Genomic DNA, 27,539 nt, shown 5'->3' with positions numbered 1-27,539 from the left:
TTGGTGGTCAGATTTCTTTGACGTGTTGGGCTACGATGACCGGGACCACCTTGCTGCTGCAGCCTTCTTCTGCCTTCACAGCCAGTGAGATGCACAGTCTTCCTTCGCCTGTTCTGCTTTTGAGGGCTTTTTGGACCTAACTTTATCTCACACCTCCTCCCAACCTTGCCACCATGGGTGGTCCTACCAGGAGCAAGCAGCTCTCCATGGCATTGCTCAAAGGATCATCGGAGCACACAAGCCTCTCCACCACGTCAAGGTGGCAATCCATGGAGGGAGATATAACAGTGCCTCCTACTCTCATCTCTGTTACTATAACACATCATCAATACTATTAAGCAGAGATTGACAATCACTGAAATCAATATTAAAATTACTTTGCATACATACTGATGCAGGCAGTAAAATGGTGCAGTGTAGCCATCAATCCTTTTAATCCTCACTAACAAGTAGTAGCAGTAATAGAAGGAGGAAGTAAGAAATAAGGTGCTTCACAATTGATTCCAGAAAATGCTCCAACATTTTATCTCTTCCTTTCTGACAGTACAAACATGAAGCTTTGTTTATGAATAATGCCTTTAAAAAGGAGCTGGATAAATGATCTGGGTGGCAATGAGCTTGAAAGGTATAAATATAATAAAATATTCTGTAAAACATAAAAATAGAAAATGCTGGAAATACTCAACAGGTCAGGCAGAATTTTAGCAGGCTGAACTTTAACACCAAAAAATGGATGGTTTGGGATCAGGCCAGATGCCAAAATTTTCAAAATTTAAAGTCCAACACCAACTCACTTCCAACCACCCATTTAAGAGTTTAACACAGACAGGAAAAGGGGCAGACAACCATCCCACTCCCAGAAGGTGGACTGGCAACTTAATGAGGTTAGCCGTCTCTGATTTAACGAACTTTGTATGATTTACTGTGGCCAGCCGGGTTTCCCAGATCTTGGAAAATCCAGCAGCAGAAGGTAGGGGAGGACAGCTTCAGGAATAAGCTAAGTGCCTTTACAGCACTGGTTGCCAGCCTGGGCAAGCAGGCCAAATGACCCCCAAGCTCCTCCTCACTCCATACAAAGACCACCAAGATTGGACCCTCTCTTCGAGGGCCAGGACGACACCCTGCATTGGTGTTGAGAATCAGTCCCCATCCAGAATCAGAACACCCTACCACAACCCCCTACCCCATCCTAAGATCATGGATCAGACCTACTTATTACTGCAGCCTGTTCCAAAGTCCTCCCTGCCCAAGTAAAGCGTGTCAATGTAAAAACTCTATGTGGGCTATTCTGCCCTCTTTTTCCCACTTCAATGTAACTCGCTCATTAATATCCAGGTCTACATTTCAGGTTGTTGACCTTTCATCAGAACTGGCAGCAAAAGGAGAGAAATGAGGAAAAGGTAAGGTCTGTGATAGGATGGAAGGCATAAGCGATTAAGTGACAAACGGGTTGATGGTGTTTGACAAAGGGTGTAATAATAGGACGTAAAGAAACAAACAATGGAGCTAGAGAAGCTGTAATAATTAAAGCATCTGCTGCCTGAACAGCTGGGAGCAGTAATGATCAAAATTGTTGAATTCAACATTGAGTCTGGAAGGCTATAAAGTACTAAATCGAAAGATGAGGTGCCGTTCCTTGAACTTCCATTGAGCTTCATTAGAACAACGTTGGCAGCCAAGGACAGTGAGGTCAGAATGGGAGCACGAGAGAGAATGAAAATGATTTCTCTTTCTGTTTCTCCCTTCACAGACGCTGCCTGGCCTGCTGAGTATTTCCAGCATTTTCTGTTTTTACTTTGGATTTCCAGCATCGACAATATTTTGACTCTGAAACATGATGGTTCCTGAACTGCTGGTAACATGGAAATGTCAGGCTAAGAAAAATAAGAACATAAATGTTAAGGATGAGAAAAAAGGCATTTAGCCAAAGTTCATTCTTACAGCATTCTAATTCTTCCACTATGATATCCGGCTGCATTTAGCTTTATCTTTTCTGGCAAATAGCAGAAACAAAATATTAAATTGCTTTTTCACTCATTTAGATTTATACCCTCTCTTACTTCGCCCTTCCATGACTGCATCAGCATCCTTACTAATGCCCATCAGCTAGCCAGCCAAGATTACTGCAACCCATGTCAAGATGGTGCAATACAAAGCAGGGCCTTCTAGGGTCTGAGCTGTGCAAGGCTATCCTACAAGTCTTCCTGCAGTCTACCCTACAAAGTCAGCAGCCTTCCGTTAGCCATGCTTCAGGCACTGGGTAGCACTGTGTAGAAGAACTAGGCTAGGCAAAGGCACACAGGAGACAGGCACTCAGGGAAAGCTCAAGAGTGATTAATTGATGTTTGTATGGAATATTGGATGGGTTTATTTGATAAAGTTGTTTGGAATGTTTGTTTGCTGGTGGCTTTTGTGTCGTCATTGTGGCCAAGAGGATGTTATAATGGTTCATAACAGAGGGTATGATGTGGGACTATCATTGAATGGGGAATGATAAATTACATTGATTGGTACCGCAGTTGAACGAGGTGTTCACGGGCACCCCAGCTAGAAAGGGGATGTTTTTGTTTGCTCCCATCCCCTGCCTCCTCTTCTTGATTCTCCTCAGCTGCTTAGCATACACCTGCTGACTAGGTCTGTATCCTCATCACAGCAAAGTTATACAGGATGCTAACCATGATGAATCATGATGCATGTTCTGCAAAGTTCTTCCAGAGCAGTCCAGTCAGCAGAGGCATGCTTAAGCTCTCCAATGGCCCGCTCGTTGACATTCCATGTGATGGCATGGCACTCATTATGTGCATATTGTCCATACGTGCATGGGTTGCACAATGAGTCATGATCCAAGTGGTCAGAGGATAGCCCAGTAGTCACCATTCGGTTTCTCATGGTGGCTCAAATGCTGATGACACAGCAGATGGGCACAGAATGAATGCACCACGACTGCTGACAGAGTAGTGGGCATTGACCTGCATGATGTGCTGAGCATGGTCACACACCTGGTGTACATTAAGGAAGTGGAATCATTTGCAATTGCTGTACATTTCTGAATTTAGATGAGGCACCTACAAAGCAACATATGTGCAGTCATTGATACCCTGCACCATGGTAAAGCCCATTATCTTGGCAAAACCACATGCACGCTGAACATGCTTCTCTCTGGAAAGAGAAGAGGCATTGCATTCTCCTCTCTTTGCATACACCGCATCAGTCACCCCCCTTATAAAACAGTGAATGGCAAACTGTGAGATGCTGGAGATGTCCCCTGCTCTAGACTGTTCAGCATCACGAGGGAACACCCATCAGTGTTATTTAAAGGCGTCAAAGGACAGGTGAGGTGCTTTTTTGACCGTCCGCTTGCTACTGCAGAGTTAGTACCATGTTGTTGTAGGAGTTGACAGAGGTTGATTAATTCAGAAAGGAAGATGCTGGCCATTTGGAAGAAGTTGTGTGCTTTGGAAAATCCTCTGAGTACACCATTTGCTCCCAGTCATGGGGGCTAGATTTGCAGTCCTCCTTTGAGTTGTAGCATTAGAGGGAGATGAGGCAGAGGCAGCAGAGAAGTCCAGCTGTTTACAGAGATAGGAGGAGAAGGGCACTCAGCAGGAGGTCTTACCAATGTAGGATCTTCAAAGAGCACTTCTCCTAGTCCCACCTCAGCCAGCAGCAGTGTGTTCTGTGGCTGCTACTCACATGGTGGCGATCACATAACTATGCCACCTCCACAAACCAGAACAACAGCTTCAAAATGGTGCAAGAATGATGCTGCCAATGGTTGTCAAGGTTACCATGGTTAGCGATCCTTCCAGGCTGGAGCATACATTATAACCAACATAGCTATCTGTCCATCCAAAGGGAGATCACAGAGGCCTTGTACCCTAGTATAAGAGCTTTTATTGTCTTCTCTTTGAGCAGATATGGCCTTGCAGGCACCCCCATCTCATCAGGGAAATATACCGAACCCATAAAGGGTACCACTCTCCCAAAGTGCAGTTGGTGTGCAACCATCTCCAGAATATGATTTCCAGCATCCGCAGTAGCTTTTAGCTTTTTGTTTTTATCCAGAATATCATATTGGTGAATGCCCGCCATCTTGGCAGCAGTCACAATGCTTTCAGTCTGTGCCAGTTTGTGGTTCACATTGAACCAGAGGTGGCAGCTTGGCAACAAGGATTATCCGCTGGACACATGGCTAACGGCTCTATGACATCTAGCCAGTGCTGATATAATGATCTCCATATTGCAACTAGGAATGTTGTGGAGCAACATCAGTGCCCTTAAGCAACAATTCCACTGCCTGGCTGTTTACTTGCGTGTCTCCCGATTGGTGGTGGTCTGCCACATCCTCCATAGCCTGACCATCACGAGGGTGCAGCTTCTGCCACTTGGGCTTTTGCAATCACCTCAGGGAAGGAAGATGGAGAGGAGGCAGAGAAGGAAGGGAGAAGGCAGTTGACACATTTGTGATCCGGACTATCTGTCAGTGAGTGTATCATGTGTCTCCAGTTCCCCTGAATAAATTCCCCGATCCGGTTGTTCAATACTTCCCCCACTTGAGTGGTGGAGGTACGGCTTTCAAAAAGGAATTGGATAAGCAGCCGAAAAGAAAAGAATTGCACAGCTATGGAGCAAGGGTGGGACTAGCTAAACTGCTCTTGCAGAGTGCTGGCATGGACACCAACGAGTCAAGTGGCCTCCTTCTGTGCTGTAACTATTCTAACCATCCTTCTGTTATGGAGCATCATAGTGTCACCTTGGCCCCAATCCTGAAATAAAAGTTACCAGGAAAAAACTATTCTATGCCAATTTTATCCAACAACACATCCAACACTCCATACAGTACTCAACAATTCACCTCTATGCATTCCTTTAGAGCCTGTTTTGTTGGTGCATTTGTCTGTCCTAGTGTTCCTATGCATGCTACTGCTGTGGCTGCAGTAGGTTGGTGCAAGGCTGCTGACTTTCATTTGAGGAGTCTGCAGATGGCCTTGTAGGACACCCTAGGGCAGCTCTGGGTCTTGACTGCCCCGCTTCAGACTACACAACATTGACACCAGCAGTAGAAATCTTGGTTGCCTAGCTGACAAGCAACAACTGAGGCACTGCTGAAGTGGCAACAGTGAGAGCTTGAATGCTGTCATCTCGAGAGAGGACAGCAGGTTTGTGCACCACAGAGTCACTGCCACTCCCCTGGGAAGGGAGGTCGGGGTTGGTTGGGGGCAGGGTGCGGCTGTCGGCAACCCTAGTAATTAGCTACAGCACAGGTTACTGGACTGCTATGAAACCCTGCAAGCTCATTTGGACACTGCTATTTGCAGCGTGATGGCAACAGTCTGAGCCTGCATGTTAATAGGCAGCTTCCACTGTAGCACTCAGACCTTGGGTGGAATCTGTCTGTGCTGCAATGGAAGCTAAGACATTGGCCATCAGACGCTGCATCACAGTTGGGTCCTCCGGTGTTCTCATGGAGTTGGCCATCAATTCCGTGCTCAAAAGGGTCAGCTTCAAACTCTGAGTGAAGTCTGGTGTCATGTTGGAGCCGGACTCCTGCATGTTCCATGACAACTCTCTGGACACCTCCAATGCACCAAGCACTTGTATGTGCATGCCCATTAGCCTTTTCCTTTATGCTGCCGCATCAAAATCCTCATCTGAGTCCTCTGCAGCAGAACCCATCTGCAATCTTACCCTCTTGTGAGCGGGAACAAGCGCCAGCCTTTCCCCATGACCTGGCTGCAGCCCACTCATTCTTGGTGACTCATCACATGCAGACCCACCTCTATACGTCTAAAGTATGCGTAATGCCTGTATTGGAGCTTGTGGCAGCAAATTCCAGATCAAGTAAACATTTTTCTTCCTGGGGGACCTGTTCTTGCTCCAGGCTTTCAGTTTCAGTCACCAATGGCTAGACAGGCAGCAGTTTTTGTTATCTAAGAATTAATACACAAGGGGAGAGTTAGAGGGAGGGGAAGTTTGGGGTAAGGCAGGGGCTTGGGTGGAAAGCAAGGTTTATAGATACACTATCCGCACTTATACTTTATACCAGATTTCAGGATGAAAATAAATTAGAGTTTGAGCAGGTGCATAAAGCAGAAATATATCATCATCCTGGATAGCTTCTGCAATGCCGCTGGCCACAGCCTCCATGACAGCCCCTCAAACTATTCTGCATCAGCGTCAGCATGTGCAGCTGTGCCTGCCCCCTGCCTGTTTGCTGCTGCTGCCATTTACTGTGGGCCACTTTGTCCTGCAAAAGAGAGGGCAGTTTTCCAGTGAGTACGTTGCAACATGTATGGGTGATGTGCCCGTTATTGCTGAATAGCTGGCAGTATGTGGAAACTGTAAGAGATGGGTATGATGCTTGCAGCAGTGGTGAATGTGTGAGAATGAGGTGGAGCATATGAATATTAGGCACAAGTCCTAATTGCTAGAGATTGTTGATAGGTGAGTGATGAGGTGCACTGAACAGTGCATGGAGGCTGGTAGTGCAGTCACTGGGAAATGGCATTTGAAGGAGGGTTCACTGATCTTGGCCACTTGCGTGAGCTCACTGAACTTCTTCCAGCACCATATCCAGGTCTTTGGTATCAGACTCCTGGCACTGACCTCAATGGCTATCTGTTTCCACTGCCTTCATTGTGTCTGTTTGGAGGGCCTCCTGTGGATAGATCAATTCTCTTTTCCTTTCAATCTCCTGCACTAAGGCCTCAAGCACTGCATCCAAGAACTAAAAGCTCTCTCTCTGCCCTGCTGTGTCGTTATGAAACTCCCTTTTAAGAGGTGCAGGCTAGCTTTACTTGATGCTAAACAAAAACAGAATTACCTGGAAAAACTCAGCCGGTCTGGCAGCATCGGCGGAGAAGAAAAGAGTTGACGTTTCACGTCCTCATGACCCTTCAACAGAACTGAGCAATATCAGGAGAAGGGTGAAATATAAGCTGGTTTAAGGTTGGGGGGGGCGGGGGGGGGGGTGGCGTGAGGCGGGGGGAGAGAAGTTGGGGGGTGGGGGTGGGGGGGGAGAGAGAGAAGTTGGGGGGTGGGTGGTTGTAGGGACAAGCAAGCAGTGATAGGAGCAGATAATCAAAAGATGTTATCTCTGTGTTTATTTGACTGCCACTCTTCAAGAAATGCCTACCTTGAAGAAGTACTGCTCTGCTCTCCGACAGGATTTTCATATCTCTCTTCTGCCTTGTTCACCTTAATTGCTTTCCATTTCTCTCCTGGGGTTTGACAAGGTGTTTACTAAAACCCGCTTTCACGGCCATATTTCCTTTCTCAGTGGCTGTCTCCGTCTCCGACTTACCCCACGTGGATTTCAACTGAAATTCCATCCCTCTTGTTTCGAACCCACCCAGGATTAGCTGTACCTTGAGTGTCCTGCCATCCATTCTTAATTAGCACATTCTCTTAGATAATATCACCTTTAACACCTCTTTGTTCCTTTGTCTGTAACATCTTTTAATTATCTGCTCCTATCACTGCTTGCTTGTCCCTACAACCACCCCACCCCCCAACTTCTCTCCCCCCACCCCCCCCACCTTAAACCAGCTTATATTTCACCCTTCTCCTGATATTGTTCAGTTCTGTTGAAGGGTCATGAGGACTCGAAACGTCAACTCTTTTCTTCTCTGCCGATGCTGCCAGACCTGCTGAGTTTTTCCAGGTAATTCTGTTTTTGTTTTGGATTTCCAGCATCCGCAGTAGTTTTTTGTTTTTACTTGATACTAGCCTCGCAAGAAATTGGGACCCCTGCTGAGTGTGAAGCCACTAAACAGCTGTGCATTGCTGCTATGAAAATGGTTCGACAGCATGAAGTTTGAGTGCTGCCTGCATTATTTCTAGGGACCCTTGCTGATTACATCACGATCCCTGTGGCTGTTATCAGACTTTATTGAATTTTTAGCTCATGTTGCAATGTTATAATTCACCCTCAGATTGTAAATAAGGCACACCAACCTTTGAGTATTAAATTGTTCTGCAGATTAGAACACTGCAAAATCATTTTACTGAACCCAAAAGAGATGAGAGACAGAGAGACTGAGATTTTTTTTCTTTTCTTACATCTCCAATATGCTCCTGTGAATAGATACTATCCCATCTGAAAGAGTGATGTGAAAATATGATCCAAACAGGTTTTCTCCACAGCCACTGCATAAATTTGACTGAGCATGAAACAGCATTAACATTTAATTTGGTCAGCAATTGGAATTGGGCTTGTATAAATAATGGAGAGTGATTGATTGCAATCTCGTTTCATTTTATAAAACTTCTCTTCCGTCAGTTTTGCTTCAAGAATGAAAGAAAGAATGAAAGAATGCAAAGAATTACATTTCAATCATACAAATAAAAATGGAAACCATTTGCACATTTAAACTAAAGCTGAGAATCCACCTTGGGTAGATTTGCTAAACATGGTCTTAAAGATTATCTGATTATTTATTTAACGCTGATTTTACTCCTCCCTATCAACAATCAGCATTCCCTATATAAGCTACTGAATTTTGCCCCCTCTGAAATCTTAAGAGGCAATGTATTTTCCTTCCGGCAGGGGGGGGCGGGGGGGTGGGGGTGCATCTGGTAAGAGCAGGAGAGACAGCAACAGCAGAAGAATTCCCAAACAGGACTCAGCTGCAGGGGGCGCAAATTGAATTAGGCATGCTCCCAGAAACCCTTATCCAATAGAGTATATAGGATCAGGTTAACAGACCCGCGGTTCCTTGAGAAGGAGTGCATAAGCAAGCTTCACTTCTCTAGCGAGGCTATCACAAAGTTATGTTGATTCCTTCAACTAGACGTGCAACAATGTACTCCAGTTCGTACAGCACTGCCTAATGCAGTCGATGTCAGTACAGCCTTGAAACTCTGGTTCCTTCGAAGCTCCTACAAAGGTTATCAGTAACATCAATCTGTCTGCAGTTCATGGTTGCATTAAACAGCTGACTAATGCCTGTTGTTATTGTAAACACTTCAATCAATTATCCCACACTTCTGGAAGCAGCAATATAAGGTTTGAGGTTCACAGAGACTGCTGCCTTCCCTCAAGTCTAGAACCTCACTGACTGCACCCATGCCTCCCTGCTGGCTCCTTGAAATGACCTCAATGTATCCATGAATTGCATAAGCTTCCATTTCATTAATGCACAACTGGTGTGTGATCACTAATACATCATCTTTCAAGTCTATGGACAGAATCATCCCAGATTAACACTAAGTGCAGTATTGTCCCAATTTCACCCCAATGATCATGCATTCCCAGGAAACACGTTGCTTTGCTGGCAGGCAGCTTCTGATTCGCCCACCATGCCATCACCTCGCCACTTCCTCACGCCAGGCACCATGCTTAAAGTGCAGCCGCATGGACACCTCTCATTGCTTCCAGCCCAGGACTGCTGCACAGAAGACTTGGCCCTGAAAGGCAAGAAAGATGCAGCCCACCCTGATTCAGTGACGCATCCCTGGGACGCCTTCTGGACATTGTTGGAGCCCACCACGATGCCCTCTACTCCCACTCTGGCCACAGGAGGCCCATCAGTGTCACCACTCTGGCTTGGGAGGTGGTGGCAGTGGTGGTCAGTACCAACGCTGCACACAAGAGGTTTACCTTCCAGTGCAGAAAGAGGATGAATGATCTCATGCGTGCCAGCAGGGTAAGGCAACCATCTCATCGCTCCAAACTCACACACTCACAAGCCCATCACAAATTAACTGGCATCTCACTCATTGCCAGCTCAAGGGACATCACCACTCACTCTCTCACACACCCTCACATCTCCATCTGGTCTCATTTCCTCTGGAGACTGCCTCCTCAGTCCTCACCCTCTCAAGGCCACTTGCACAGATCAACATGTGTCCCCCACACATACCCTGGGATACCACCCCCCTCTACAGTAATACCCTAGCCCTGCAGCCTCTTCCCTTGCCTGAGGTCACTTCTCCCCTTTCCCCCAAGCAAACAATAGCCCTGCAGCCATTGAAAAGCCACCCCCGCCTTACAGCTGGTCTCATATGTAGAGTCCTGTCCGTGAGCCCCCCTAAAAGTGATGTGGTGCTGCCTGCGAAGCCTGGCGCTGGTGATCACGAGTGCTGCCTGAAGTAAGGTAGGCAAACAAGCCTCAAAGTCCCAAGTGAAGTGCAGTTCGCCAGGTCCATGTCGTTTATGTTCAGTTGTGAAGCACCCAACATGCCCGGGTGATCCGGTTGATTCCGGAGAGCAGGGCTTGTAATGCTATGCAGATATATTAAAATGAAGTTCCAAACGTCAGGTGGCAGGAAAGGCGGCCTGCCATTGATGGGCGGAGTGGACAATCGCAAACTGGTTCACGACGTTGTGAAAACGAATTTTGGCCTTCCCGCCATATTATCCACTCATGCCCGCCATGACGCACGGCGCCAACAGGCACAGAAAATTCCGCCCTATGTCTACTTGTCCAACTCTTTGCCTCAGCAAAGCAACTGAGAGGCTGGTTCCTTGGGGATAAGGCTATTTCCCCAGTCTACCTGGCCTGTGGCTCCCTCAGGAACCCATGCTTGATGGCCAAATTATTATAGGATCCAAGGGTCAAGTAGAGCTCTCATCAAGCAGGCCACTCGTATCCTGAAGCAAAAATCTACTGCTTGGATAGATCTGGCACTTTCTGTAATACACGCCACAAAGAACATTCTGTATCATAATGGTGTTTGATGTATGCTGCATAACTTTGCTCTGCAACAGGAACAACACATGCAGTCACCATTTAATGAGGGCTGTCAGCCTCATGATGAGGTAGAGGAGCATCATGACAGAGGGGGCATCAGTTTTTCCTGTAGCCAGAGCTGTTCAGCAACAGCTTATTCAAAAGTACTTAAACTGAACAATTCCCTGCTCCCATGGATTAGCAGTCTTGTCCTACATCTCTCCCAGTCCTTCCAAAATACAAGCACAAAGATTTCAAAAGGAATTATAATTTTACAGGCATACAAATACCCAATATTAATTATTACCCTGGTGTGAGCCCTTTGAACCTGTCTGAAGTTCCCGCCTACCTACTTCAATGGTCCTACGGGGTGGTTTCCGTCTGCCTTAAGCATTGGAGGTGGAAAGTTGATGTGGCTTAGTTAAATTCTGTTGAAATGCTCACAGTTGGTGACTTATGGGAGCTTGAGTCTTTCCAGGACAGAGAAGGTGGTTAAGACCAGACAGAAAACGGGAAACTCTGGGCCAGTTAGCCTAATATCTGTCAGGGGGAAAATGCTGGAATTCATTATTAAGGAAGTAGTAGTCGAACATGTAGAAAATCATTAATACAATTAAGCAGAGTCAACACGGTTTGTGAAAGGGAAATTGTGTTTGACCATTTCGTTAGAGTTATTTGAAGGTGTAACAAGCAAGATGGATAAAGAGGAACAAGCAGGTGTCGTGTATTTGGATTTCTAAAAGGCCTTCAATTAGGTGCCACATGAAAGGTCACTGCACAACATAAAAGTCATATTAGATTCGAAACGTTAACTTTGTTTCTCTCTCCATAGACGCTGCCAGATCTGCTGAGTTTTTGCAGCATTTTCTGTTTTTATTTCAGTTTTCCAGCATCTGCAGTATTTTACTTTTATTATGTAAGAGCTCATGGTGTTGGGAGTAATATATTAGCGTGGACAGAGGATTGGCTAACAGAAAACAGAGAGTCGGGATAAATGGGTCATTTTCATGCAAAATCTGTAACTGGTGGGGTGCTACTAGTTGCACTTCAACTATTTACAATCTATATTAATGACATGAATGAAGGGGCCAAGTATATTGCAGCTAAATTTGCTGATGATACAAAGATAGATGGGAAAGCAACTTTCGTGGAGGACAGACAGGGCGGTGTTTAATAGGGCCTGTAAGAGCAGGAAATGTGGCACGCAGGGGACTTAATTGGTGGGAGCAGAAATCTCAGTTTCCCAGCATTAGGCTGAGTTCATAAGATAAAATAGATAGTGTGTCAGAGGCAGAGTGGCCAACATGGCTTGTGGAGGTGTGAAACAATATACCATTCATTTGCATACCATGAATCAGTACTTCTCCATGTTCAATGCCATTTGGAAGAAGCACTGAGGGTGGCAAAGGCACAGAATGTGGCGTTGTATTACTACTACCGGCTGAACTTGGTGAGTCCAGAAAAACACTGCTGCTAGACAAGCCTGTGGCAGGTGGTGAGGGAACCAAGTGGGAAAAACCTATTTGATCTTGTCCTCACCAATCTACCTGTTACAGATGCAACTGTCCATGACAGTATTGGTAAGAGTGACCACTGCAAGGTTCTTGTGGAGACAAAGTCCCGTCTTCACATTGAAGATACCCTCCATCATGTTCTTTGGCACTACCACTTTGCTACATGGGACAGATTTCAAATAGAGCTAGCAACACAAACCTAGGCATCCATGAGGTACGGTGTGCCATCAGAAGCAGCAGAATTGTATTCAACAACAATCTGTAACCTCAAATCCCTCAGGCTGAAGCATTTGCAACAATCTTCAGCCAGGGGTGCAGAGCAAATGATCCATTTTGGCCTCCTCTGGAGGTCCCCAGCATCACAGATGCCCTTCTTCAGCCAAATTAATTCACTCCACGTGATATCAAGAAACGGCTGAAGGCAGTGGATACTGCAAAGGTTATGGGCCCTGACAATATTCCGGCAATAACACTGAAGGCTTGTGCTCCAGAATTTTCCACGTCCCTCACCAAGCTCTTCCGGTACAGCAACACCACTGGCATCTACCCAACAATGTGGAAAGTTGCCCAGGTATGTCCTGTATACAAAAAGCAAGACAAAGTCAACCCGGCAAATTACTGCCCCATCAGTCTACTCAAGATCATCAGTAAAGTGATGGAAGGGGTCATCAACAGTGCTATCAAGCGACACTTGCTTAGCAATAACCTGCTCACTGACACTCAGTTTGGGTTCTGCCAGGATCAGTCAGCTCCTGACCTCATTACAGCTTTGGTCCAAACATGGACAAAAGAGCTGAACTCCAGGGATGAGGCGACAGTAACTGCCCTTGACACCAAGGCAACATTTGACCAAGTGTGGCATCAAGGAGCCCTAGAAAAATTGGAGTCAATGGGAATCAGGGGGAAAACTCTCCACTGGTTAGAGTCATACCAACACAAAGGAAGATGATTGTGGTTGTTGGAGGTCAATCATCTCAGTTCTAGGACATCACTGCAGGTGTTCCTCAGGGTGGTGCCCTAGGTCCAACCATCTTCAGCTGCTTCATCAATGACCTTCCTTCCATTATAAGGTCAGAAGTGGGGATGTTCGCTGATGATTGCACAATGTTCAGCACCATTCGCAACTCCTCAGACACTGAAGCAGTCCATGTCCAAATGCAGCAAGGCCTGGATGATATGCAGGCTTGGGCTGACAAGTCGCAAGAAGAGTTCGTGCCACACAAGAACCAGGCAATGACCAGCTTCAACAAGAGAGATTATAACCATCGCCATTTGACATTCAATGGCTTTACCATCGCTGAATCCCCCACTACCAACATCCTGGGTGTTAACATTAACCAGAAACTGAACCTGACTAGCCATATAAATAGTGTGGCTACAAGGACAGGTCAGGGACTAGGAATCCAATGGCAAGCAACTCACCTCCTGACTCCCTAAAGCGTTCCACCATCTACAAGGCAAGGAATTCTCTCCATTTGCTTGGATGAATGCAGCTCCAATAACACTCAAGAAGCTTGACACCATCCAGGACAAAGCAGATTGCTTGATTGGCACCCCATCCACAAACTTTCACTCCCTCCATCACCAGCGCAAGGTGGCAGCAGAGTGTACCATCTACAAGATGCAGCGCAGGTACTCACCAAGGCACCATAGTAACACTAGCGCCACACAAGTGCCAGGCAATGATCATCTCCAGGAAGAGAAAATCTACCCATCTTCCAAACCCACAACGGCTACCATCTAAAAGGACAAGAGCAGCAGATGCACGGGATCACTACCACCTGAAGTTCCCATCCAAGCCACACGCTATCCTGACTGGAAATATATCACTGTTCCTTCACTGTTGCTCGGCTAAAATCTGGAACTCCCTCCCTAAAAGCACTGTGGGCGTACCTCCACTATATGGAGGGCAGTAGTTCAAGAAGGCAGCATACCACCACCTTCTCAAGGGAAATTAGTGACAATTTTAAAAATGCAGGTCCCTTTAAGAGTAAACCAGGACAAGCTTCAAAGTGAATTGAAAGCAGGTGTTGTTCATTGAAGGCTGTACTTAAGAGCTGGGATTTTCCCCTGTAGCTTCTGGACAGGGAGAGGTTCCAAAAGGGAGGAGTTGAAATTGGTATTTGTTCTGAACTATAGCTTAACAATAAATCAATTGTGATTCACAAAATATCTTCTGCTGCCTGATTCGGCAAATGGATATCCACTTGTTGAACAATTAGGGGTGGGCAATAAATGCTGGCCCAGCCAGCAACGCCCACATCCCATGAACCAAATAAGAAAAAAACTCCACCATCAGTATCAAGCAAGGGGATCTACCCTGGTTAAAGGAAGAGTGCAGGAGAGCATGCCAGGAGCAGCACCAGGCATTCCTAAAAATGAGGTATCAACCTGGTGAAGCTGCAGTGCAGGACTATTTGCATGCCAAACAGTGGAATCAGCATCCAATAGCCAGAGCTGAGCAATTTCATAACCAACGAATCAGATTTAAGCTCTGCAGTCTTGCCACATCCAGTCGTGAATGATAGAGGACAATTAAACAACTAACTGGAGGATGAGGCTCCACAAATATTCTTATCCTCAATGATGGGGGAACCCAGCACAACAGTGCAAAAGATAAGGCTGAAGCATTTGCAACCATCTTCAGCCAGAAGTGCCAGGTGGGGGGTCCATTTTGGCCTCTTCCCGAGGTCCCTGGACTTACAGGTGCCAGTCTTCAACCCATTCAATTCACGCCATGTGATATCAAGAAACTGCTGAAAGCACTAGATATTGTAAAGGCTCGGGGCCCTGACAACGTTCCAGCAGTAGACTTGTGCTCCAGAACTAGCCACATCCCTAGCCAAGCTGTTCCAGTACAGCTACAAGACTAGAATTGCCCCGGCATGTCCTGTCCAGGAAAAACAGGGATAATCCAACCTGGCCAATTAATATTTCATCAGCAAAGTGAAAGAAGGTGTTGTTGTCGGTGCTATCAAATGGCACTTACTCAGCAATAACTTCCTCACTAACACTTACCATTCAGCTCCTGACCTCATAAAAGCCTTGATCCAAACATGGACAAAAGAGCTGAACCCGAGAGATGAGGCGAGAGTAACTGACCTTGACATAAAGGCAGCATTTGACCGAGTGTGGCAACAAGGAGCCCTAGCAAAACTGGAGTCAATTGGAATCAGCAGGAAAATTGTCCACTGGCTGGAGTCATACCTGGCGCAAAGGAAGATGGTTGTGGTTATTAAAGGTCAATCATCTCAGTCCCATGAGTTCCTCAGGGTAGTGTTCTAGGCCCAGCCATCTTCAGCTACTTCATTAATGACCTTCCATCCATCATATGGTCAGAAGTGAGGATGTCAGCTGATGATTGCACAATGTTTAGTATCATTCATGACTACCCAGATATTGAAACAGTCCGTGTCCATATGCAGCAAGCTCCGAAAAACATTCAGGCTTGGGCAGCTAAGCAGCAAGTAATACTAGCGCCAACAAGTGCCAGGCAATGATCATCTCCAGGAAGAGAGAATCTAACCATCTCCCCTTGACATTCAATGGCATTCCCATCGTTGAATCCCTACTATCAACATTCTGGGAGTTACCATTGAATAGAACCTGAACTGGGCGGGCTATATAAATATTGTGGCTACAAGAGCAGGTCAGAGGCTAGGAATTTTGTGGCGAGTATCTCACCTCCTGACTCCCCAGATCTGTTCTCAAGGCACAAGTCAAGAGTGTGATGGAATACTCTCCGCTTGCCTGGATGAATGCAGCTCCAACAGCACTCAAGAAGCTCAACATCATCCTGGACATAGCAGCCATTTGATTGGCATCCCATCCACCAACTTAAACATCCACTTTTTCTACCACTGACGCACAGTGGCAGCAGAGTGTATCACAAAGAAGTACTGCAACAACAGATCAATGCTCCTTCAATAACACCTTCCAAACCCACGATAGCTACCATCTAGAAGGACAAAGGCAGCAAATGCATGGTAACACCACTACCTGTAAGCTCCTCCCCAAGCCATGCAACATACAGACCTGGAACTATATTGCCGTTCCTTCACTGTCACTGGGTCAAAATCCAGGAACTTCCTTCCCCACAGCACCGTCAGTGTTCCTACACCACATGGACTGCAGTGGTTCAAGAAGATGGCTCACCACCATCTTCTCAAGAGCAATTTGGGATGGGCAATAAATGCTAGCCTAGACAGTGATGCCCACATCCCGTGAATGAATAAATAAAAACTCAATGGGGTCAGGGGGGGAATTTTATGGAGACTGCAAGAGCGGGAATCGTGGCATGCAGCTGACTTAATTAGGTAGGTTTCAAAATCTCGATTTATCTCTGGGATCCAGAGATAAAGTCAGCGGCGTGTTTGTGGCATGTCAAGCCTCACGCTAGCCTGTGGCAGATTCATACTTGTAATACATTTGCATGCCAAGAATGCTTACTAGCGTAAAACTTTTTTAAAATTACATCCTACCTTCAAGCTGAGAGGATATTTCCCCTTGTGGAGGAATCTAGAACCATGGGGCATCATTTCAGATTAAGGGGTCACCTATTTAAGACAGAGATGAGGAATTTTTTCTCTCAGTGGGTCATGAATCTTTGGAATTGTCTACCGCAGAGAGCTGTGGAGGCTCTGAATATATTCAAGACTGAGATAAATTTTTTTGAACTATAGGGGAGTCAAGGGTTATGGGAATAGACAGAAAAGTAGAGTTAAGGCCAAGACCAGATCAGCTATGATCATATTGAATGGCAGAGCAGGCTCGAGGGGCGGTAGGGCCTATTCCTATATCTTATGTTCTTCACAGTGGAAATTCTTTAGTAGGTAGCCTATGATTGTTAATGCTGGGACCCTAAAATCTGCATGGGGAGAATTTTCCCCCCATTAGGGGGGTTGTGCGGGGGTGGGGGCGGGCGCGAACCTGATCAGCACCCCCGAACGGGTTCGGGTCCGCGCCGCCATTTTGCGTGGGCGGGCCAATTAAGGCCCGCCCAGAAGGACTGAGCACTCCCTGTGTGGGCGGGGCGGTGGGGTGAGAGGGGTGGGGGGGGGGGGGGGGGGGATGGAATTCCTTGAGTCAGGGCCTGCGTTCTTTCGCGCATATGCACGACAGAGCACAAAAATCTGCCTCAGGGAGATTAGTTTAAGTTTTAAACATGTAAATAAAGAAATGTAAAAATTTTAAAACATGTCCCCTCATGTGACGATGTCACATAAGCTGGAACATGTCAATGAATTTTTTTTTAATTTTTAAACGCTTCATGAAACCTCATCCTGCCCATGGATGAGGTTCCATGAAAAATGCAGAGGCCACCTGGGTTCTTCGCCTGCCTGCCAACCTTGAGGTTAGACAGGCAGCATTCTTAACTGCTTTAATTGATTTCTTAATGGCCTTTATTGACTGTTGACATTTCGGCGGGTGGGCAGCCAACTCCAGCGTGCACCCGCTGAACGAAATATCACGATGACAACGGGACACACGCCCGACATCATCGCACACCATTTTATGCATCGGCAAGCGGGACCCGCCCCTGCTTGCCGACACAAAAATTCTGCCCACCTCTTTCCTTTTCAACAGAACAAGAATACAAGCTAGATCTCTGGTGAGCTGTTTCATAGGTTAGTCTTTTTACTTTGTCTGCTCCTACTCACATATGCTCTCTGAATCGTCCATTGTCGACCTCTCTAAATTAATATCCACAACACAACACAGGTCATGCCAATTTCTGTGCAGGTGTTTGGAAAGACAAGTGACAGTACATTTTCAAGAATAGACTCCCCTAAATCTATGTGCTTGCAAGTCCCAAGATGCCTGACGAAGCTCATGAAATGGAAAAATGACAAAGGTAAGTAAGGGTAAGTAGTAACAGATGAGTGACAATGCAATGCAGTATCAGGTAGTTATGCTGTGTGTGTAAATGAATGTTTATTGAAAGAGAAAAGTAAGGGAAGATGACTAAACATCAGCTGTCCCTGGCCTCTAACATAATTATTTCCCATCCTGCTTCTAAACAGAAAACAACTCCAGTGGATCACCTGCTCATATTCTCCCTTCTTTTAGAACATAAGAAATAGGAACAGGAGGAGACCATTCGGCCCCTCGAGCCTGCTCCGCCATTCAATAAGAGCATGGCTGATCTTCTTTTGTTTTGATTTCCACATTCCCATCTAACCCCAATAACCTTTGATTCCCTTATCTACCTCTTAAAAAATATTCAGTGACCCCACCTGCACCACCTTCTGTGACAGAGAATTCCAAAGTCCTACAACCTTCTGAGAGAAAAATTTTCTCCTCATCTCTGTCCTAAAAGGGCAACACCTAATTTTAAAACACTGTCCCCAAGTTCTGGACTCACGCACAAGAGGAAACATCCCCTCGATATCCTTTTGTCAAGGCTGTTCAGGATTTTGTATACTTCAATCAAATCACCCCTCACTCTTCTAAACTCCAGTGGAAACAAGTCCAGTCTGTCCAACCTTTCCTCATAAGACAACCCACTCATTCCAGGTATCAATCTAGTAACCCTCCTTTGAACCGCCTCCAATGCATTTACATCCTTCCTTAAATAAGACCAAAACTGCGTACAGCATTCGAGGTGCAGTCTCACCAACACCAACACTGAAGCAGAACATCCTTATGTTCAATCCCCCTCATAATAAAGAATAGCATTCCCTTAGCCTTCTTAATTACCTGCTGTAGCTGCATACTAACTTTTTATGATTAGATCCCTCTGCATTTCAGAATTATGCAGCCATTCTCCATTTAAGTAGTACTCTGATTTTTTGTTCTTCCTGCCAAAGTAAACAACTTCACATTTTCCCACATTAAACTCCATTTGCCAGGTCTTTGCCCACTCACTCAACCTATCTATATCCATCTGCAACCTCCTCATGTCCTCTTCACAAAATACTTTTCTACCTATCTCTGTGTCAGTTGCAAATTTAGCTACCATGTCTTCACTCCCCTCATCTAAGTCATTGATGTAAATCATAAAAAGTTGAGGCCCCAGTACAGACCCCTGTGGGATGCCACTCGTCACATCCTGCCAATCAGAAAAAGACCCATTTATGCATACTCTCTGCTTTCTGCCAGCCAGCCAATCTTCTATCCATGCTAATGTGTTACCCACCATACCATGCACTTTAGTTTTTGTCCATCAGCATGTCCTGCAAGAAGAGTGGAAATAAAATAGTCTACGTCCTGTTTTTCCTGCACTGCAGACAGGTCCTGGGAACAACAGTTGTCATATTTAATTGCTCTGCTGCCTCTCTCCATTGCTGTTGAGAAATTTGTCTGGGTGTCCCCATCAAAGGGGAGGTGAACCTCCTTTCTACTTCTGAGGTCCTCTATTAGCTGTGCTGCATCAGAAAATCTGGAATCCTTAATTGAAGTCATACTGTTCACTATTCCAGGAAATCAAAGTCCTCTATTCACCTCCTCCCCATGCACTTCAGGCTACCTTGAAGTAGAAGTTGGTCCACCAGATTTCTCACCCTTCCAATTGCCAAACTGTCAATAGGGAGCATGATTAGTGCTGGAAGCTGGCGACTGCATTTAAATTAAGCCCATCCACAAAAATGACATAGGGCAGAATTTTTCCCTCGTTGGGCAGGTGCGGCGGGCGAGCCTGGGAGCAGCCAGGAAACTGACCATCACCCGCGATTGGGCTCCGGCCACACTTTCACACTGGCTGGCTGTTATGCGTGCTGAGAGCCTCAGTGCTGCCAGGGCGGGGGTGGGAGGGGAGCACGCACTGACAGTTCCCTGAAGGCACAGAGCTGCCTCAGGGAGTTGAAGGATTTTAAATACAAAAATAAACTTTTAATATATGAGATAAACATGTCCCCACATGTGACTCAGTCACATGAACAGGGACATGTGAAAAGGATATGAAATTTTTTAAATTGTTTTTCTAGTAAGCACTGGAAACCTCATCCCGCCTCTTAATTGTCGGCGGGCACGCTTCCCGCTCTCTCACGCGACCAGAAGATCACGAGAATGCATGATGATGTTGGAACGTTTGCCCAACGTCATCATGCATTATTTAACTCCCGTTTGGGTTGGGCACATGCCCGCCCAGGGGACGAAAAATTCTGCCCATAGACCCATGTCAACTGCTCCAAGTAGATAGAATTGAAACCTTACTCACTGCCCATTCACTGCACCACGCTGCATACAAGAATTGAGCCCACTCAATTTTACCCACATATGACTCAAGAAATCGAAAAAAACTGAAGAGGCATTAGGGTTTTTATCATTGTGGTAATACTCCAGACTGGGACCTGCTTTTTCTTACAGAGGGGCAGGTATGAAAAAGGGAGGATCTACAGAAAACATCATGGTCATGAAATGTAAAGAAAATGAAATCCTGTATATTTTCTGGTACTATTAAGTGCTTTGCTGTTTCCCTGCAGCTTATTGACGACCCCTTGTGACAAGAACCTAGTATTACAGTTTTATAATACTCAGTGTGAATATTTTAACAGTCCTGAACTGACCTAAATGAAATTTTCATCTATGCTATGAAAACATATCACCTTTTTTTGCCAAGCATACCTCAAGAAATTGCAACAAGATTAGATGCAACACAAAAAAAAGGACAGCTTGAAGACAGAAGGATAAACATTTCCGAAATCTCCTGATGTTCACAAAATCGTTACAGTGCAGAAGGTGGTCATTCGGCCCATCGTGTCTGCACCAGCTCTTCAAATGAGCAATTCCCTTAATGTCGTTTTCCCATCTTTTCCCCATAACCCTACACATTCTTCCTTTTCAGGTAACAGTCTAGCTTCCTTTTGAATACTTCAATTGAAGCTGCCTCCACCACACTCCCAGGCAGTGTGCTCCAGACCTTAACCCTCACTGCGTGAAAAAGTTTTTACTCATATCACTTATGCTTCTTTTGCCAATTACTTCAAATCTGTGCCCTCTTGTTCTCAATCCTTTCATGAGTGGGAACAGTTTCTCCCTATCTATTCTGTCCAGACCCTTCATGATTTTGATTACCTCTATCAATTCTCCTCTTATCTTCTTTTCTCCAAGGAAAACAGTCCCAGCTTCTCCACACTGTCTTCATAACTGAAGTTCCTCATCCCTGCAACCATTCTTGTGAATTTTTTCTGCACTCTCTCCAATGCCTTCACATCCTTCCTAAAGTGCAGCACTCAGAACTGGATGCAATACTCCAGATGAGGACAAACTAGTGTCTTACACAAGTTCAACATAACCTCCATGCTCTTGTACTCTATCATTTCAGAAAGTTACCCATCAGTGAAGTTTGAGATTGGATAGGCTGTCTGTGCTTGGATAAGGCACCAGAACCGGATGAGATGCATCCAAAGATACTGAGGGAAGTGAGATTGAAATTGCAAAGTCACTGACCGTAATTTTTCAGAATTCCTTAGACTCAGGTGGTATCAGAGGACTGGAGAATTTCAAACATTTACAGCATTGATAGCCATCTCTTCAGCTGTTTAGGCTTTTGGTTACCTGTAGTAACATCTGTTTATGTTGTTCAGTGCCAAATTTTGTTGAAAGAATTCTGTGAAGCGACTTCAGGTGGCAGGAGGAATGGTGTCCAATTTTACTGTCTTAAGGATTAAGGATCTATATAAATGCAAGGTGTTGTTGTATTTTCAATGATCTAGCAAGGTAGCAAAATTACAAATACTTTTTTAAATTAATGTAACCTTGCCTGCCCACAATCACCCCAACTTCCTGTGCACATCTGACCTATCCCTCCTTCCGCCTCTAAATCCCACCCAGTGGCCAGGACTTTACAGCCCCAGGGGCAAATTGGCAGGCCGGGGTGGGGGGGGTGGGAGACAGTAAAATTGGACACCATTCCTCCTGCCACCATACCTGCTGCATTTTTACCCAGAACAGGAGAGACATCGGGAGACCCTGCCCACAAATGGGCCAATTCATGACTACTTATGGGCCACCTCCTGCCTTTACAGGCCCTCTTGTGCTCATTGGAGGAATCCCAACCCCCGAGGTCTTCCCACACCCCCGTTTCCCCTTTCCTCCTGCCCTGTCTACTCCAGCCAGCTCCCTTAACCCAATCTGTCAATCTGACCCCAACTATTCAATTGTCCTGCCCTATCCCCAGCTTCATCAACAATCACAGTTGGGGACTGAATACTATCCTACTGGGACCAGAGAGCTGCTGCCATTTGATAGGCTGGCAGGTAGGGATTCCACCCCAGATGGGGGCACAAGGCCCACCTTGGGGCAGTTAACGCTCCAACAGCGATTAATTGGCTGCAGGGCAAGCTGGCTCACCCCCAGCTTTTACACCCGTGTTGGGGGGTCTACAGGGAGGGGTACCCCACTGTGTAGGAGTCACTCTTGGATAGTCAAAGCAATCGTAAAATACTGCGTCCTAGGGCAGGATTTTTACGTCGGCGTGTGAGCGCAATTGGCGGGCCTGGGAGCGGCCAAGAAACGGACTGCTACCTGCGATCGGCCCCCCCATCGCAATTTCACATTGGCTGGGGAGGAGGGCGGGCGCACAGGTAAGCGTGGATGCACAGGAGCATGGAATGAAAGCTCCCTGAAGGCAGAGAGCTGCCTCAGGGAGCTGAAGTATTTAAAAGCAATAAATAAAGATTTTAAAATCCAGAACAAAATGTCCACACATCAGAATATGTCACATGAACATAGACATGATGAAAATTCTGTCCATACATTTTTTTAATTTAATGACAGAAACCTCAACCTGCCCTTGGATGACGTTTCATCGAAAATGCAACATCTCCCTGACAGATTCACCGTCTGCCGACCATAAGGTTGGACAGACCATGAAAAAAATCGGGGACAATTGGAACTTTAATGGGCTTACTTGCCCTCTTAATTGTTGGCGGATGTGCTTTTGACTTTTGCGCGTGCCCGCTGACTATGCGTGAGCACGGGATGACTTTGGGTTGCACGCCCAACGTCATCATGCGCTATTTTATGCTCGAGTGGGTCAGGTGCACACCTGCATGCCGAGCTAAAAATTCTGCCCCAGCTGTTGCTGTAATACTGAAGGAGGCTAGACAGTCTAAGTTCATTAGCTTCCTATACTGTAGAAAACTATTCAATTACCAACTGAAATTGCAGACCAGGTGCAAGGTGCCAGGAGGAAATAAGAAAGCCACTCCTAAAAAAGCATCTTACCAGTGTAAGACCAAAATTAGAAACAAGTAATATATGTTGGATGAAAAAAATCAGGATGCTAAAGCATATCCTGGGAGCAAGACAGAGGCATAAAAGAGTTTTTTATTTGATATATGCAGTTCTCTGGAGCATTGCTCAGAGATTCATAGCCTCCACATTCTGCTTTTTTGTTGATGTTTAATGGTGCTACATTCCTCCAAAAAGGTCAACATTAAAAGATAATTGGAGACTGAAAAAGGTCCACTTTGTATCTCCAGATGACTCTATAAGTTTACACTAGAGTGCCAGCTAGGTGGAAGACTCTTGCATCTGCTATCGACTTCATTCTGTCAACATAAAAGTACCTTTTCAGGCATACTGGATGACTGACAGTGGTGCAAAGACTTTCTGTCACACAAATGCAGTCCAGGTCTCTGCCAGAAGTACCTGGTACCCAGAGTATCCAAGCACCTACTACTCTATACTGTGCTTCCAAAGCTGGGAAGCAACTTGTCCCAGAATGGATAGAAACTGAATATTACAGACCATAACAAATCAATAGGACTAAACAGTTCCATTTAAAGTATGTGGTTTGGCAGTTCCTGTTCATTATAACTTGAGGGTTAGATATTACCGCAACACAGACATTCTTTTAATCAACCCAGATAGAGCAAATTATAGTGTCCTCAATCTGATCACCATTAATAACTTCTAAGTGAAATAGTTTATATATGCATTGCCAAAAGAGGTTACTTTCAATTCAACTTAGGCTAATTTTACAATATTGATCAGAATGGTGGATAGAGAAAGAGAAGATTGTTTAGAATTGCTCAGTCTATTCAGACAGTAACTGTAAAAGATGATCTCAGAAGTTCTCAGGTTTCTACTAGTATTAATCTTGATTATTTTCATATTACCATTGCTATATTTATACTTACAAAAAGCTTACATAGTGTGGATAACTTCATACAACACAGGACTACGAAGAGTCAAAGAGTAAACTTGTTCTTATTTGTGAACAAAGTTCCCAATTACTCAAGTGTATTATTTATTTTTCAACACTTAATAAATACAAATTCTAATAAATTCATTTTGCATGATTATCTTATATTAAAGAGCAGCATTTGTGAAGAGAAAAATGCAGGAAACAGAAAAATAAAACTAGAAGTTAATTAAAAAAGGGGAAAGAAGTAGACATCTTTGAATCATAAAAATCAAATGAATTTATTAAAATAATTGATTAGTAGTCCACGGGAAGTAATTTTTCTGAGGCTTTCTACTTGCATAAATAAGTCAGGGCATCTTTAATATTTTAACATTCCATCCACAGTAATATTGCATTTAATGTTGAAGGAAGAAAATTAATGGAATAATGTTAATGGAAGGACATATAACCCACAGTAAAATATGTGACAGAAGGATAAGAAATGGCTCTCCCAGTTACCATAATTTGACATAACTGCCCCACAGAGGACATTTAGAAAACATTAAAGGATGTTTCCCTTGCTTCCCTGCCCAAAAGGTTCTCACTTCTCCACTCTAGGCAGTTTTATTAGTATCACTTCTCTGCTCCTTTTCCTAAGCACCATGCTTGAGGTATTAGGATGATTATAGAGTGCACTGCAGTGAACTGTGTTACCAAAGGCGTTCCAGTTCTATTTAATACTTTAAAAAAAGCTTCAGAAACACCTACTATCTAAGTGTGCCAATCAATTTATTTTTAAATCTAATTATTTGTATTTAGGTTTTCTTATTTTATTACAAATTAATTTAGGTATTAGTGCTATTTCTAAAGACGGCATCTATTAATTTTAAGATACTATAGTTTCTTACCCTAAAGACAGGATTGGCTCCATGTTCCAATAAACATTTCACTGATGACAAGCAGAGGTTTGATGCTGCAATGTGCAGAGATGTTCCAAAGTTGAAATCACTGCAAGTGGCATCCACCTCTGTCAATAGGTACAGAATAAATACACACATTTACCGACAATGAACTAAATCATTAGGCTATTTTGTAATTAACTGTTTAATTTTTATCTTAAGTTTTGGGTTATCAATACTAGAAAACAGAAAAGCTTTCTCCACTCTGTCTCCTGGTGTCAGCATCATGAGGTCAGGCATCACGTATCACATGGTAAGAATAACATACATCACCCTCAATTCCAGAATGTCACACGCTTCTGGAGCATTGTGACGTTTATCCAGCAATTCTGTGAATTGAGTCAGGTTGTCAATTTTGTGGTAAATTACAAATAGTTTTGTACTCTAGACCTGCACACACAAAATTGAGATGGCTAAAATACATATGCTGTAAGACACTTATTATGATCAAAAAGAAAATACTTCCATCCCATATTAGGTTATGATATATAAGATGAATGGATTCTTCACATCCATCGGAGCAGAGGAGCTATCCCTGGTGCCCTGGCCAATACTTATCTCTCAATCAACATCACAAAAAACAGATTATCTGGTCATGATCACATTTTGTTTGTGGGAGTTTGCTGTGCACAAACTGGCTGCCATGTTTCCTACTTTACAAATGACTATGCTTCAAAAGGTACTTCTTTGGCTGTAATGCACTTTGAGACACTGGTGGTCATGAAAAGGGCAAGTCTTTCTTTCTTTTAGTTCTCCTTCAGCAGGAGATAAGAAAAATAAATTGAGAATGATCACTGATCATAGCATGGAACATCTAGTCTGTGTAGGTCAGTTATTGATAAGACCAACTGAGCACAAGGATGCATGTGGGGGCATTGGACTACAAGTCAGAACATGTGAAAATGACAGCTACAGATCAATGATGAAGGGCTGGAGCATTGCGTTCAGTTTAGGTCAATGTATTAAACATAAAGGATACAGACACATTAGAAATAATTCAGAGAAGATTGATCAGGATAACTCCAGTACTGAGAGAACTAAGTTATGGACAAAGTTTCAAGCATAGTTAAGTAGACATTCCACCATTAAAGAAAGAAATAAGAGTTTGGTATTACAGAGCACAAGAAATTCCATTGTTGGTGGAACATCAACTGAGGGCATGTTCTTTCTCAACTTTTGAAAAGATGTTTGACCTCAGTATACAAAATCTCTAATTTTTCTCAACTATTTTCCATACTTCTTTCAGAATTCATGCCCTAGGTAGTCTGGTGATCTTCACCATTATTTTGCAAATTAAGTCTTTTTCTAAGGTATATGCTTTGTACTGTTTCTACAGGATACAGCAGGAAGATATCAAGCAATAGCAAGAATACTAAAACTTACAATAATATGGTAGCAAAGTGGCTACAAGCCACTCCTGACAGGACGGAAACAAGGTTAGGGAAAGTTTAAGATTTTGTATGGAGGTTGGAAGAAGGACAGGAAGCTAGGAAAAGGTGGAGCGGTAGCTCTGCTTAATTAAGGATGACATTGGTACAAGAGAGAGATGAACTTAGTTCCCGATACCAAGATGTAGGATCAGTTTGGGTGGAGATGAGAAATAGTAAAGGTAAGGAGTAACTTGTGGGAGTAGTTTACAGATCCCTAACAGTAACCACATTGTAGGACCGGTATACAGGAAGAAATAATGGAGGCTTGTGAGAAAGGTATGGTGATAATCATGGGTGATTTTAATCTACATAGAGACAGGACAAATCAGATTGGCAAAAGTAGCCTAGATGATGAGTTCATAGTGTTTTCGGGAAAGTTTCTTAGAGTAGCACATTTTGGCGCCAACCAGAAAACAGGCAAAACTAGATCTGGTAATGTGCAATGAGACAGGGTTAATTAATCACCTCATAGTGAAGGTGCATCTAGGTAGCAATGATCATAATATGATTGAATTTCACACTGAGTTTGAGGGAGAGAGGAGTGGATCTAAGGCTACTGTTTTAAACTTAAATAAGGATAATTATGAGGGTACGAAGACAGAGCTGGCTAAAGGTAACTGGGAAATTAGGTTAAGGCATGGGTCAGTAGAGATGCAGTGGCAGACATGTAAGGAGATATTTCTGAATACTCAAAAGATACATTCCAGTGAGAAAGAAAGACTCTAAGGGAAGGACACACCATCTGTGGCTAACTAAAGAAGTTAAAGATACTATCAAATTGAAAGAAAAAGCATATAATTCCACAAAGATGAGTGACAGGTCAGAAGATTGGATAGAATATAAAAACAGCAAAACATTACTAGAAGATTAACAAGAAGGGAGAAATTAGA

At 44.4% G+C, this 27,539-nt stretch overlaps 1 protein-coding gene across 5 annotated transcripts in view; it reads right to left on the bottom strand.

Annotated features, from left to right (window-relative positions):
- Nucleotides 1-27,539, bottom strand: part of LOC144689829 (CAP-Gly domain-containing linker protein 4-like) — a 350,052-nt gene that overhangs the window by 210,428 nt on the left and 112,085 nt on the right. For all 5 annotated transcript variants that reach the window (XM_078557236.1, XM_078557237.1, XM_078557238.1 and 2 more), the window contains one exon: nucleotides 25,169-25,287. In XM_078557236.1, coding sequence (XP_078413362.1) covers nucleotides 25,169-25,287 — 119 coding nt within the window. The remainder of the gene's footprint in view (nucleotides 1-25,168; nucleotides 25,288-27,539) is intronic.

Source organism: Cetorhinus maximus, chromosome 14, assembly GCF_964194155.1.
Source record: "Cetorhinus maximus chromosome 14, sCetMax3.hap1.1, whole genome shotgun sequence".
Lineage (NCBI taxonomy): Eukaryota > Metazoa > Chordata > Chondrichthyes > Lamniformes > Cetorhinidae > Cetorhinus > Cetorhinus maximus.
The sequence above is the reverse complement of the archived record's forward strand: the minus strand, read 5'-3'. Positions and strand labels throughout refer to the sequence as shown.